Source organism: Dermatophagoides pteronyssinus, unplaced genomic scaffold (assembly GCF_027571235.1).
Source record: "Dermatophagoides pteronyssinus isolate colony J.1.1.1.1 unplaced genomic scaffold, Derpt_VIB-CSIC_2022.12 sq0001, whole genome shotgun sequence".
Lineage (NCBI taxonomy): Eukaryota > Metazoa > Arthropoda > Arachnida > Sarcoptiformes > Pyroglyphidae > Dermatophagoides > Dermatophagoides pteronyssinus.
In genome coordinates this window covers 3,693,427-3,708,913 of record NW_027461525.1, presented here as the reverse complement: position 1 = coordinate 3,708,913, position 15,487 = coordinate 3,693,427, and the positions used below count along the sequence as shown (strand labels likewise).

The following is a 15,487-nucleotide window of genomic DNA, read 5'->3' as shown; positions in this document are numbered from 1 at the left end:
TTCTTTTCTTGTCGTTAATCATGTAATATAAGAAGAGTTTCTTTATGAATTTAACAAATCAACCGACAGTAAAAAAAATTAAAAATTGAAGAAAACAAAAATTTATTATTTGTCACATTGGTGCAACAATAGGTAGGTGTGTTGGTGAATGTTTAAAAATTTCCTACTTGTCTATATCGACTATACAACTTTGTAACCGACAACGGTAAAAAAATTGAACAAACGTTGATGGTGAAAACAATAGAAGATAACTGAACAACAACAACAACAATAACAATAAATGATGATCGAACAATCGAAAAGTCAAAGTTTATTGGATTTTTTCTTGGGTGTATTAATATAAACTTCTTCTCCTTGTATCAATGACAGGGACCATTCTGTGTTTTTTTTAAATATTTAAATATATGGTGTGTTTGCCTACCATAACTATAATGGTAGCCATTTTTATTCCAATAATAAAAACCCTGAAGTCCTTTAGTTTTGATTGACTTTTTGTTCTACATGATAATAATAATAACCAGTGGCGGCAGTGAAAAAAAATATCGAAAAATGATCCAAATTGGATATCAATATGATATATTTCTCTCTCTCTCTCTCTCTCTTACGGTTATTGTTAATTTTCATCTGATCTATGGATATTTTTTTTCTTTTCATTTGACTTTTTATTTAAATTTAATATGTGTGGAGATTACTTCTGTCTCCAGTATTGAGTGTGAGTGTTCACGCATTAATTTTTTTTTATTCATCTATTATATTATATTTATATACTTGACTTTGTTTCGTTCTGAACAACAACAACAAAATCATTCATTTGAATTGAAATAAAATGAATTGAATTCGATAGAATTTTTTTCAAAAAAAAATTGTGTATTCGATTCAATTCATTTCATTGACAGCTTTTCAATAACTCGTGTTCGTTTATGCTGAAGTTTTTCTTTTCGGGTTTTTTTTTGTTTGTCACAAGTTTTTTGGGGTTGTAGTTGTTGTCATCATCATCGTCGTAGTCGTCGTCGTCGTTGTCGTAGTCATCGTCATTATACACCACCGGTATTACAATTGTATCATATCAATTGTCCCAAACAGGCCATTATGGACCACTTGATTTGAGACATTCGTTGATTATTGTTTGGTCGCAGTTTTTTGTTGTTGTCAACTTTTTTTTCTATACTATACAATGAATATTTCTCTTGTTTTTATTACAAATGGCAATCTATATAAATATAAAGTTTCATCATCATCATCATCATCAGCTACAGATCCAAAATTGGAAAGGAAAAGAACTCGACAAAAAAAAAATTTAAGAACATTTTCAATGAACAATCACTTCACCTTTTTTTTTGTTTGCTACAATAGTAGACCAATTCATAATTATTTACAATTTTTTTTCTTGTGTCAAAAATTTTTTTTTGTTGCGAACTGTTTGTTATCATATTGTAATATTTGTGTTCATGAATGAATGAATGAATGAAAAATCATCTTAATGGACTTGGAACTTTGTCTTTTTTTTCTCTTTCTCTTTCTTTCTTTTCGTTATTGCGGTGATTGTTTATTTCATTCATTGGTTACCTTTTTTTTTCTTTTAAATATTAGGTTGTGGACTACTTCACTTTTGGTTTTATTACCATTGTATTTTGGTGAATTTCAAATATCATTTTCATTATACATACACTGTGGTAACGTCTGGATTTTTGTTGTTGTTGTTGTTGATGTTTTGTTTCTATCATTTCGTTTGTTGCCTGAACCGACATTGAAACTTATTATTATAGAAAAAAAAGTGTAATAGGAGGGGGAAAAAAGAAATAATATCCTATGTTATTTACTATGGAACTATTCGAATATAAAAAACCTACTCACACCTACCATTGAAAACTTCTTTTGGCCAACTAATATATTGGCCTATTCACGTGCAATAACAATAATGATAAATATCGAAAATAAAGGGGCCATAATAATTCGATTAACTAAAAAATAAAAGAATTAAATCAATAACTTTTTTATTTCATTCTTTTTAATTTCTTTTTGAATTGCAATTCAAAAAAAAATAGTTTATGGCTTCCCCAATATAATTGAGTGAAAAAAACACGAAGAGTTTGTTGAAATTCATTTTAAAGTAATAAAAAATCAATTCATTTTGTTGCCGGCAAATGTTAGATTTCTCTAAATGAAGAATGACCAACTTATATTTTGAAAAACATGGATCTTTCCAAAAAAATGCTCACCATCAACCTTATTCCATTCGACTATTATTCATTTTTTTAAAATTAAAATAAATTAGAATAAGCCATTTGTTTGACGATGGTGAAAAAAATGAGAATAAAAATGAAATAATGAATAAATAAATAAGTGGAGTAAGTGTTAATTGTTCCATTGAGGCTTTCAATATTGAAAAAAAAACGTTTATTTTAGGAAAAAATTTCCTCTTTTTTTCCCAAGTTAAAAAGTCAAACCATATTCTCATCATCAACACAATCTAATCAAATACAAACATAAAGTATTCATGTTTCATATGGTGGACCTAGTTTATATTATATCCGTTTAATATAATGTTACACAATGTATCCCGTAATATCGGAAATATTTTTTTTCTCCTGTATTACATTTTACTTTTGTTGTTGTTGTTGTTGTGGATAACGATGATTGAGCCATTGATTATTCAATATTATTATTATTATTAAAACCGCAATCGTGCGGTCCAAAATCCCCAAACGCTTATGTGATGATTTTTTTTTCTTTTTTCGTTGTTGTTGTTAGCTTATTTGAAAAAATCGTGGGAACGAATCAAATAAGAGAAAAAAAATCTGATATTAGTAAGTTGAAAATTGATGTTTTTTATTTTTTATTTACTTCGATTACATCAATGAACTAAATAAAATTATTTTATTTTTGCAATAAAAATTAGTTTGTTAGGTGTTGTCCATTCACCGTTATAATTATAAATATTATGATTTTTTTTGAAAGAACTACTGAATAAAAAAATAAAATTTTCGATTTAAAATTGTTGTCCAAATTTTTTTTCTTGGTTATGTTCTTTCCGACGCAAATTTAGCAAAATTAAATTTTGAAATGAACAAGAAAAAAAAAAAAATCCGTCATTTGTTTAGAATTCAAAATTGATTCGTCAATGTTATCGGAATTATGGTTGTGAAATAGAAAAACGAAAACGGAACAAAGTCATTTCAAGTACCAAGTTTAATTGAAAATAAAAAAAAATTGTAATATCAAATTACTTGAACAAATATTGTTCGAAAATTGTTTAAATTTTGGTTTTGGTCATATATTGAATAGATTTAATATGAACGAATTCATTCATTATTTCGCTTGACCATTAAATTATTTTTTCTTCCATTTATTCATTCACAACCAAACAATTCAATATTTTTACAAATGTTTTATGTGTTTACAAAACTATTAGATAGAAAATGTTACAAAACTTTGAAATTCAATTCTGATTTTGATGAACAAATTTGATTAACTCTGCCATCTGGTAATGAGTTTTGTATACATTTTAGAAGCATGTTTATCATTTGTTTATGTTCATTTGATGATTATTTTTTACTTTATATTTGTTTTATGTTTTTATTTTTTCCATTATTTTTTTGATTTTCTATTTGATTGTCATTATCTTAATCATCATTTTTTAATGGATAAATTAAATCGTAGTTTTAAATCTCCCACCAAAATTGACAGCAATAATTTCGATTTTATCGAAAGACCATATTTACCCGATTGTTGGAATGATGATAAAAAAATGAATGTCTTATTTCACCCCTTTCGAATTCGTGAAATTAATCCTGAAGGTTGGGACCTGAAGATGAACTTTTGGATTAATTTGATCAATAAATGGTGCCTTTTCGATCGTAAAGTTGTGTTCACAATTGATGAAATGCGTCAAAATTTTAATCGTGATGAAAAATTGCCACATTTAGACTGTGTAAAGCTAGTTATTTCGCATATGAAACGACATAACAAAATTCTATTCAAAGACGAGATTGTCAACCAAACAAATCGTTCTAAATCAAGTTTTGTCAATTGGACTCTAAATTCATTAATTATGAAACCAATTACAATTGGTTGGAATTGGTTATCAACCAAAGATAATGATATCCATTCGGACATTGCCATTTCTCAAGATTATCAACTTGTCAATGTGGAAACTATGCAAATCATTTCGGAAAGCATAGAATCCTATATCAGAAACATTGAGACTACTTGTATGAGTTATTCAAAATTTGTAAATATGATCAACAAAAATGTATTTGGTGAGAAGAAATTGGATGAAATTTCCATGGATATGGTATTGATCAAACTTGAATCAGAAAATAAACTAAAAATATATGAAGAAACAGGCTTTAAACTTATCAAATTCGGCAATAATAAGCAGACCAAAGATTCAGATATAACTTTGGTCAAGCTCGAATTGGTTAAAGAAATCTTGGAAAAAGAAGCCAACCAAATAGAAAGAAGAATGGAAACGCTTAATAATGAAGCACGTGCAGCCATCAAAAATAACAATCGTGATAAAGCTTTATTATTACTGAAACGAAAAAAACGTTTAGAAAATCGTGTGAATGAAAAAGATTTACAAATCGACAATATTGAAATTCTATGTTCACAATTATTGGAAACTGGTTCCCAAAAATTGATGATGAAAACTTTTCAAATGGCCAACGATGTACTGAAGAAAAATTCAACCAAAATAGAAGATGTAGAAAATATAATGTCTCAAATGGATGATATTCTAAATAATCAATCATTAGTGAATGAGGAATTGAGTCGTCCTATACAAGAATCAACTGAATTCGAAATGGAAGCCGAACAAGAATTGCAACAAATCCTAGAAGAAATTGATGAGGCTCAAAAATCAAATTCTAATCCTGACGAACAAAATGATTTGATAGAACAATTGGATAAATTATCCGTGATCAATGATGATGAAGATCCAATTAAAAACAAAATCAAACAACAAAAATTCTACAATTATGTTATCTGAATAATTGTGATTCTTTTCCTTTTCTTTTTGCGATAGAATTTCGCTATTTATCTATTGTTATTGTTTGTGAAAAACTTTTTTTTTGTAAATCGATGTATTAAGCTAAAAATAAAAATTTTAAAATTTATAATTGAGAAAAAATTCCATGCCATATAGTTTATGGATGGTCCTTTTTTCTGACATTTTTTGTGTATTTATTGTGTTCACTGTTTAGCAGTCAATATATTGACAGGCAACATAGCTGTGTGTATACAAACGAAATGAGTAACAATTGTATTTTAGAACGTCTGAATTTTTGTCCCGTTTTGTTATTAGCGGCCGATTTTTTTAAATGTAAAGTAAGGATAAATGCATCGCATAACAGTGGTTTTTAGTTGAATTTTTTTTAAATTGATTGTTTTAAACATAAAAAAATGCTGAAATTTTCCAGATTATAATTGAAAAGTATTAAGAAAAATGTCAACCGTGTTGATATCAACACATCTTTATGAGAAAAGGCCTTTGAAGAAACCTAGATTAGGCCCACCAGATGTTTATCCACAGGATCCAAAACAAAAAGAGGTAATTCTGTTTAATGGAAAAAAAATTTCTCAATAAACACCATTTTTTGTGTTAATTAATGATAGGATGAATTGACTCAACAATTCGTTAAACAAGGCTATAGCAATCGAACATTGCAAGATGAACACGAATATGGAACAGAAAGGAATGCAAATATTAATACGACTAGGTTTGGTGAATATTTTAGCGCCATTTTAGCCAAAAAGCACGAATTGAATACATTCAGCGATACGAGCAAGAAAAAACATGTAGTCAACAAAGATAGTGCATTATATGTTACAGCCAAGACCAAACCTTATGTTGAAGGTTGGTTCAAAGATTTGGCTTCCAATACGAAATCATTGGCACATCTTTCAAAAAAAGTTCCGTTTTTCAACAAAAAAGAAGAGATTTTCATTTGGCTATTTGAATATTCGGTACCGATGATCAAAGCACAATGGTTTTTAAAAGTTTCAAATGCTCATCAAATGGCAATTTCCGAGTCCAATAACAAATCGAAAAAACGAAATCAAATGCCCGATCCATCTCAAGAATGGACTGCCAGTTTATGTAAAACACTCAAAGAAAATTATATGAAGATTATGGAAGCCACAAATCCTAATTCGAATGTGAATAATAATGGAAATACGTTTTCATCGATGGGCAATTCTTTAAATTCGCAACCAATAAAAACCAAAGAACTTCTGAATCAATGGGAATATTATACAAGATTAGCACGTTCGTTATTTGAAGAAGGTTTATTGGATCGACACGATTTCCTTTTTTGGCTGTTGGAATTATTTGAAAAAATCAAATCAATTGATGATCAATTGTTAACATTAATTGCTCCAATGTTGGTCCAATATGTTAATGAATTTACACAGTCAGAATTTCTGTCTCGTCATCTTGCATTCCACTGTGCTAGAAAAATTAGCCAATTAGTTGCTCATGTTTCAAGTGAACCCGGTGTAGAGACGGATAAAGAAAATGTCAGCGATCATAAAGATCCTGATAAAACCAGTTCTTCAATTCTTATTACAAATTCCAAATCGTCATCAAATGAATCAAACAACAACAATGTAATGTTGATCTCATGTTTCAAAGATATAATCGCTTGTTCAAAATTTCGTGAACTGTTACTCTCTTTATCCTGTGTCATACAAGTTATAACCATCGAATGTCCTACTGCATTGGTATGGCATAATTTTGATAGTTCATCATTCTTCGATAATACTAATTCTGTGAGTAAAACACCTTTACTACATGGTTCTCCTTTAGATTATCTTCCATGTGAACCATCAAATTTACCAATCGTATCGACAGAAAATGTTGAATTTTTACGCAAAAGACTCAGAAATTCAGAGAATTTAATTCGTTACCGAAGTGCGAATTCAGAAAAAAAATGGTTTTTCAAAACATTCGAAGCTGTTTCCTCTACTGATTCTGTTGGGAATGTTGTCAATCGGTTGCTTGACGTTTTAGATTCGATCGATAAGCATTCATTTGACAAAGTCACATCCTCTAATCCGTTGGATACACTTTATAATATAATCTTTTATCCTACGATTCATTTTGATGGCGATTCTTATGGGTCTAACAGCGAACGAAATCGTAGCAATTCAATGGCAAATAAATCAATTCAAGAAATTATTGCTGAAGATGTTGCTATTGTTAAATTACTTTGTGAATGGGCTGTTACCAATAAACGATTGGGAGAATATCGTTCCAGAATAGTAGCAAAATTGCTCGAAAGAAGACAAAATGAAATTCTACAGGAAAAAGATAACTTAATTAATGAAGTTGAAACTTCTGAATCGAACAAAAATCATGGAGATTCTGATAGCAAAGAATTTCTCAATGGATGGAATAACAATGAAAATAAATCAACATCGATTAATAATAACGATACCATTCCCATCTATCAAAATGTTCTGTTTGAATTTCTCGACCAATATGCACCAGTTACTGAGGATAAAACATTAGGAATATTTTTTTCTACCAACACATTTCCTAACAATAACTGTTCGTCCGATAACAAACAATCTTTCTATAATTTGGTTTTATTATTTGCCGAACTAATTCGTCATGACGTTTTCTCCCATGATGTTTATATGCGAACACTAATATCACGAGGTCATTTTGTTAATCCACCAAACATTTCATTGGTTCCTTCATCCAATTCGAATCATCCAATCAAAAATACTAATGAAGATTCGCTTACAGGATTATTACCACCAAACATGGAAACTGTTTCGAATAGTGTATTAATGAATCAACTTCATAAAAGTACATCTTCATCTTCACTGCCAATGTTTGATCCATTATCAAACAATTCAAATCTTAATAGCAATGAGCAATTAGGGTCGAACATGTTTTCGATCAATGAAGATGAAGATAAATTAGATGAAGATTTGGACAAAATTCTACAGAATATTAAAGCCGGACAACAAAGTAAAGATGATCAAAATGATATTTTACTTCCGGATGCTATTGAATCCGATAAAGAAGATGAAACCAATGATCCAAATTCAGTGAACACTAATTCAACATCATTATCGGATTTGGCCAATAATAATAAAAATCAGCTATCCGATCAAATCAATGCTACATCTAGACATTTACTATACACTTTGCATTTTCCTTTGCCTCAAGAAGAATCATTTATGCATGAATGTAATCAACGACACATACTTCTATACGGTGTTAGTAAAACAAAGGATGAAGCCCGACATATCGTTAAAAAAGTTACAAAAGAAATTCAGAAATTATTCAATAGAAAAAGTTCATTGGACATCAATGATAATGGCAAAGTAAAAAAACATGTCATCAAGGAAGGATTCAATTTTGAAAATGCTATCGCAAAATTTCAAAATTTATCTATTTTCGATCAACATGTTGTGACGAATACTTGTGCCAGCACAGTATTGGAAATGCTAAACGGTGTTGTCGTTGGTAGTGCCAATCATCTACCATTGATTGAATCAATTGCATTTCTTTTCGATCTCATGGAAATAGCATTGAATGTTAATGGCTTAATTGAATTTATTGTCCAGATGCTACGAGAATTGGTCGAAGTCGAAAGTGTTTTACAACAAAAATGCTCATTACTTGCTCGGCCATATTGTACATCGATTGGATTATACATTATTGGCGTACTCAATCGTTATCATAATTATGTACTTGCATCCACCGAAGATATCTATCAAATTTTTGATGGATTATGGAAATTAGTTCGTCATGTCAGCACACCTAATGATTGTTCATCAGCCGAACGTTGTATTTTCTTTTACCTTGATGATCTATATTCGTCTTGTGCTTGTGTATTGAAAAAATATCAAGATATAATCAACCCGATTTCACAAAAAATCAAAAGCATGATTGTCATTCGTGATGATAACAAGAAAGAATCTTTGAATCATCCTTGTGTTATGATGCAATATTTGAAAAATCCACGAGAAAAAGTTGATTCAATTCACATTCGTCAATTGAATGAAAATGCATCTGATCGATATTCATTGGTTTTCAATGCTATTCGCTGTATAACCGAAGCAAATGATATGGATTATTTAAACGAATTATCTGTACTTTGTGCCGAATTGACTGCTTCTTGTTGGCTACTATCGAATGAATGGTTCGACGCTATTCAAGCGTTATGCATTCCTAAATGTACAAATGATTACAGTTCGTTGCTAACACAAATCAACATTGGTGATCGTAGCATCTATGACAATCTTGCTGTCTTTGTTTCCATTCTGGTAGCACGTAGATGTTTTAGTCTTGTGGATTTGATTTATCGCGTTTTTATTCGCTCACTTCTCACACCTACTGTCGAAAGTGGAGAGGAAACCGAACGAAAAGCTAGACTTTGTTGCCATCTCATACTTTATTTATTCAAATATTATGATTCACCATTGGCTGCTTCAAATTCGGCCATGAATTCATCGTTTGCATCATCATCACGTTACTCATTAACTAGCCCTGGTCCACTTGGGCTTTCAACAGTGGCGCCCACTCTAGGTTCCGGACAAAAATCTCCATTCAATATCAAATATGCTTGCGATCGTTATCTTTTGGGTGGTGCACTTAATTCATTGCAACTAGAATTAATTCTTACACTTTTGAAAGCCATCATGCGACTTGGTAAGTTCGTCATTTTAAATTTGTTTCTATAAATAGTTTTTAATCGAATTTTTTTTATTGTTTTTTGTTCATATTCATGTTCAGGTACTCAAGAGAAAAAAAGTTGTGAGAAGAATTTTAAATCTGATAAATCTGAATTTGATTCATTTTACAAACCAATAAACAATGAAGACGAATTTAACGATAGAACCTATTTAAATCAGATGGCTAAATCAAAAATAGATTCAACAGAAAAGCCATCATTATCTGATTTTGCTAAATATGTATTACGTCAGGTTTGTCTACAAGATTGGGTGCACGATAGATGTCTGCGTGGTTTCATGATTCATCCGAATACAGTAAAAAAATTATTTGACAAAAAAATCTCATACGAAGATTCGCAATGTTTACTAAATATGATATGTTATCATAAACAAATATTACCACCACCAGTAAATATTAATGAAAAAATAGATTCAAAGCAAATAATTAATATTTTTCAAAATCTTGACGAATGGTCATTACGCATTTCATGGTTACAGCTTCATTTAATCTATGAAAATCTTGCCAACAATTCACAATCACCGCAAAGCAATTATGAATGGTTAGATACATTGGCATCGGCCATAGTGGAATATTTTCAGCAATCATGTCAGTTCGAACCAGTTTTAAACAGCAAAAATCTCACCATTTTTACATCAAAAAGTTCAAACATAAAAACTAATCTATTGCATTTCGGTAATAATATTTCCAACGAAAGAATATGGCTATTAAAACCATTAATTTCAAAGCTACCACTTCAAAATAAAATTCTTCGTTTTGCTGCCATTAAGTTTGATTCACCAAGTTGGATTCTTTATTCACAAAATCAATCGGGTTCGATGAGTTCAAAAAGCAAATTTGGATTTCAAGGATCCAAAAATACGAATAATCTTGCTGGTATTTCATTGAATAATCTGAATCCAACAACAACACTGTTGTCGTATCAACCTTTCGTATCTTTATTACTAATGTGTTTGAATTCAAAAGAAGATCATAAAGAACTAATTCTCAAATCAATGCATTCTCAGCTGTTACAATGTATTAATGAAAAACTGAGTGATGATATTCGATCGAAAAGTTTCATTCAAGAAGGACTTCAACTTCGACTCAGTTTAATTGGCGCAATATTTGACACTATCAAATCATCAACATCATTGACAAATGATTGGGTAGTTTTGTTAGCACAAATGATCAGCTTTACTATTGTTGATCCACATATTAATTATGTAAATTTTTCCACTGTATTGGATATGCTTACATCATTGATGCATTATTCACATGCATCAAACGTCTTACCTGAACAACGTGAAGAAATTAAAAAACTCAATCAAAATTTGATTAGAAAACTGAAAAAAGAGCTTAATGTTGAACGAGTTGGAGTAGGAGTTCGAATGGCTAGACAATTATTACCATTAGTCAAATATCAATCGGAAGTGATCGCATGTGAGGCTATGGGTTCATTGGTCGATACTAAAGGAAACAAGATAGCTGGATTTGATTCTATTGATAAAAAACAAGGCTTTCAAGCATCTGGAAAACAAAAACTTTCACCATGGGATTTGATTGAGGGTGTTAAAAATTATGTACCAATAAGTTGGACATGGTTTGGAGCAATAAAAATGGAACGTAAACCTTTGCGATTGGAAGAGAATTTCTGTCTTCTTGCTCGCCATGATCATGATATGTGTAAACCGATTTCATACTATATAGAATCACCACCCATTCCACCTGAAGATGAGCCACCACAATTGCCAGCACAACCACAGCTACCACCACAGCAGATCATGTCTCAGAATCCATTACCCCCTCCGCAACTTGGCTACAATCAAGCTCATCCGGTAATATCGCCAAACGGATCGAATATATCTTCTGTTGGCCAACCAACTGGGCCACCACCGCCGCCGTCTTCTAATCTTATGAACAGTATACCACCACAACCTCATCCACCTTTTAATTCTATTCCACCTCAAAGTGCAACCCATCATCAACTTCATCAAGGACCACCTGGAGGTCCACCTAATATGGGTCAAAGTGGCTTTCAATATCACGTAAACTCAATGGCAATGAGTTCGAATAACATATCTCATGGCTCAATGCAAGGTCCTGCTGGTCCAACTGGCACATCTTTGCCATCGAATGTGATGCATTCTTCTCCAATCGTACAACAAGTCCCTACACAACAACCTCCTCCTCATATGATGAACAGTAGCAATAACGAACCCACGTCACATATGAATCCTCAAAATCATCCTATGATGATGGCATCATTGAATAATTCATCGATGATGCCCATGCAAATGGATATGATGGATATGCCTCCATCAGGACCACCAAATCTCAATCGATCTATGCCTGGTTTAAGACCATCAATGACTCCAAGTAATTTGCCAATGCCATCAATGCCAGCTATGAATACCAGAGCACAAACACCGAAAAAACCGAAAACTACTCGAAAACGGCGAAATGCGAAAAATCAACAGGCAGTCAATATCCCTCCGATACCAAGTCAACCCACTCCTCCGATACGGATGTCCAATTCTTTTGATAACTATAATTCCAACTCGGTCAATTCTAATCAGAATGCCCCTACCAATTGGGCCTATCAAAATCAAAATCCACAGCAATCTAACATGAATTCCAACACACAATCGTTCTATCATCAATCTGGATCAGGCCCTGTTCCGAATCAAACAGGATCTTCAATGATGATTCCACAGCAAGCCACAAACCAACGATTCCAAGGACAAGTAATTCAGCCAAAAGAACGTTTACGAGCAATGCTTCATCATCGACATCCAAATCCAAATCAATTCAATATGAATCAGAATGAACCTCCAGCAACAAATGTTGCCAATTCTGGTTCAATGATGAATAATCAACAACCAACTGGCCAAATGTTTCCATCTCGTCATCAGATGCCAGCGATGATGCAAAAAACTCAAATCAGAGCCCAAGGACCTCAACCTCAAAATAATCATTCGATGACCAATCAAAATAACATTTTCCAACAACAGCAGCAGCAGCAACAACAACAGCCGCCACCACCTGCTCCTCAACAACAATTGAATCAAGTTAATCCTGGCTCCATGCATCATCATATGCAACAATCATCAAATTTTAGACCATCACCTTCTGTACAAAACGTTCAATTTAATAACAATATGCAATCGATGGACAATTCAATGTCATTGTCAACCAATCCAAATTATCAACAGCCAGCATCTAATTCTCAACAACAAAATATGATGATTCGTCCACAAATGGCAATGAATTCGCAACAACAAAATCAAGGACAATTCATGCAACAAAGGTTAGTTATATTGATATTTCTGGAAAAAAAATTTAAAACTATTTTATAATTTGTAGATCACAATTTTCCAACTATGCCGGACATCAAGTTCCATCTCAGTCTCAACAACAACAACAAACACAACAGCCGCAACAACAGCAAATGATGAATAATTGGCAAGGTAATCAAATGGGACAAAATCATCCAAGAGCACCGATGACTCAGCTTCAACGGCAACTTTCGACACCAAATCCCGGGCAGCTTCAAAGCTCATACCCATATTAATTTTTCAATGACTTAATTCAATTATAAATGACCATTCATTTTAATTTAATTTTTATTTTGTATAATTTTGATTATGTACTGTATTTTTTCTAATAATTTTTTAAGTAAATCAATTTAAATGTATATTATCAGATTAAATGATTAAAACTTTAAAAAACATGAATTTTGCAATAATTTAAAATCAATGTGATGTTGGTGATTGTTGCTGTTGCAAATCAATTTTAAGCTTCCGAAGAATCTGAAGAGCTACGTAATACTGTTGTAGCAATGATACCGTCACTATTAGTGGCCACTGTTGGAGGAACTGTAGTTACCACCACCGGGTTTTCCATGACGAGTGCTGTTTCACACATGGTGACTGGTATCGAATTGACTTTTTTGATATCATTAAAATCCATGCCAGCTATTGGAACAATAAGATTTTCGATAGACATAAGATCATATTTGATGGAAAACACAGAGAAACGTTTGCATAAGAATGATTCGTTTTCAAATTCATCATAAATCGTCTTATGATGATAGTAAGCATGCGAAAATATTCGATACACTCGACGACAAACGCTTCCCAATTTGGCAACCGATGCTTCCTTTATGGTAACTCTGGATGGAAAATATTTGTTCGAATTGAGTAATGCAGCAGCACCGTCCAATGTATGACGGGTATAATCGATAGCTGGACATTCTTTTGGAGCTTTATGAGCAGCACAAAGAAAAATCCATTGTTCGGTAGCTGTCATTTGGGAACAACTTTCCTGGTTACATTCGGCTTGTAACTTTACAGTCAATTTGTTCAATTCCAAACAGAATTGTCGCATGTGTTCATACTTCCAAGTTCCCAGATCTTGACCCTTTGGTGGATTAAGAATTTCATCAATATTTGATGGATCTTTTCGGATCTTTTGTTGTATATATTGTTGTACGGCTATTGTTGAATCCATTTCATCAAAAGGTTCTTCGGGCCAATTGTTAAACTCTTCATCTTTACATCCTTTAGGATTTCTTCGTAAAATTTTTACTGTTGAGACCGTCATGTTTTCAGTCGAATGAATGATTTAATACAGAAATCAGAGATAAATTAATTAAAAAAATCAAATTTATGATCAATGAACGTCAACTCAAAACATACTTTATGAATAACGCACAATTATGTCGATATCGATTGGCATCGCCGCAATAAAATCAGCCAATCGGGTGTTTGTTATATTATTGTTTTGTTTTGATTTTTATTTTTCATTTGAATGTGACATTTTATGAATGTATTGAATTTGCAAAAAAATAATTCTACAAATCTATCTAGAAAATAATAGCCATGTCTTCGTGTTTTGAGAACTGTATCGGACGGTTACAAGATGATGAAAATCGTAATAAAATAACCAGCATTGTTGCTGGATCATTTGTAAGTATATAAAAGGATTTTTGTTAAAAATTCTAATTCAAAGATAATATGATCCAATAGTTTGCCATTGGTTGGTGGATTATAATTGACATATCTTCACGATATTATTATCCAGATTTTAATAACGCATACCATGTTTGTGGAGTACTGGCTACCATTTCTTTATTGATGTAAATTGAGAACAAACAAACAAAAATATTGATGAAAAAATGTAACGCTTTTTCAATTTATAGGATCAACTCAGTCTCTTCAAGTCGTATTGAAATGTATTCATATGGTGGCGGTGATTACACTGTTCATATTTGGCTATTTATCGGTTTTGTTCTTGGATTTGGTAGTTTAATCGCTTCATTGTGGATATTGTTTGGAGCCTATGTCGTAACGGGTGTCAACATATTACCAGGACTAGGGATATTCTTTCAGAATTTATTCATATTTTTAGGGTAATTCTAATTTTAATTCTCTTTCCATTAATTCAATTATAAAAACTTTATTTTGAATGCATAGGTCAATCATTTTTAAATTTGGTCGCAGATATGACGAATTTTGACCGCAAAACTGATTCTTCTTCATTTGATCTGCTTCATATAAAATGATTTTAAAATGACAAAATTTTTCCCAAAAAAAATCATATTGTGTTTAATTTTGAATAAATAAAAAAAATTTCTCTATTATGTCTTTATAAACTAAAGTTATGATCAAAGTGGCTATTTTTAATATAACCATTTTTTCGAAAAATTTATGAATGAATAAAGATCGATCATTTTTTCCTCTAAAAACAACATCTAATCAACATAAGTGACCCGAAAACTAGGCATGCTCGATA

At 31.5% G+C, this 15,487-nt stretch overlaps 4 protein-coding genes across 4 annotated transcripts; 3 read left to right on the top strand and 1 right to left on the bottom strand.

Annotated features, from left to right (window-relative positions):
- The first annotated feature begins 3,522 nt into the window (after positions 1–3,522).
- LOC113793313 (charged multivesicular body protein 7) lies at positions 3,523–5,109 on the top strand. The gene has a single exon (XM_027343327.2). The coding sequence runs from the start codon at positions 3,542–3,544 to the stop codon at positions 4,988–4,990; it is 1,449 nt and encodes a 482-aa protein (XP_027199128.2). The 5' UTR covers positions 3,523–3,541; the 3' UTR covers positions 4,991–5,109.
- Positions 5,110–5,259: 150 nt separating this feature from the next.
- LOC113793281 (mediator of RNA polymerase II transcription subunit 12-like protein) lies at positions 5,260–13,428 on the top strand. Its single transcript, XM_027343291.2, has 4 exons — positions 5,260–5,551; positions 5,617–9,670; positions 9,755–13,001; positions 13,058–13,428. The coding sequence occupies exons 1-4, from the start codon at positions 5,447–5,449 to the stop codon at positions 13,263–13,265; spliced, it is 7,614 nt and encodes a 2,537-aa protein (XP_027199092.2). The 5' UTR covers positions 5,260–5,446; the 3' UTR covers positions 13,266–13,428.
- On the bottom strand, positions 13,282–14,402 carry Mob4 (MOB kinase activator 4). Its single transcript, XM_027343295.2, has one exon. The coding sequence runs from the start codon at positions 14,294–14,296 to the stop codon at positions 13,487–13,489; it is 810 nt and encodes a 269-aa protein (XP_027199096.1). The 5' UTR covers positions 14,297–14,402; the 3' UTR covers positions 13,282–13,486.
- Positions 14,403–14,438: 36 nt separating this feature from the next.
- Positions 14,439–15,335, top strand: LOC113793286 (transmembrane protein 50A). The gene is made up of 4 exons (XM_027343296.2): positions 14,439–14,661; positions 14,722–14,831; positions 14,895–15,104; positions 15,169–15,335. Exons 1-4 carry the CDS (start codon positions 14,575–14,577, stop codon positions 15,209–15,211), a joined length of 450 nt encoding a protein of 149 aa, XP_027199097.1. The 5' UTR covers positions 14,439–14,574; the 3' UTR covers positions 15,212–15,335.
- Positions 15,336–15,487: the final 152 nt, after the last annotated feature.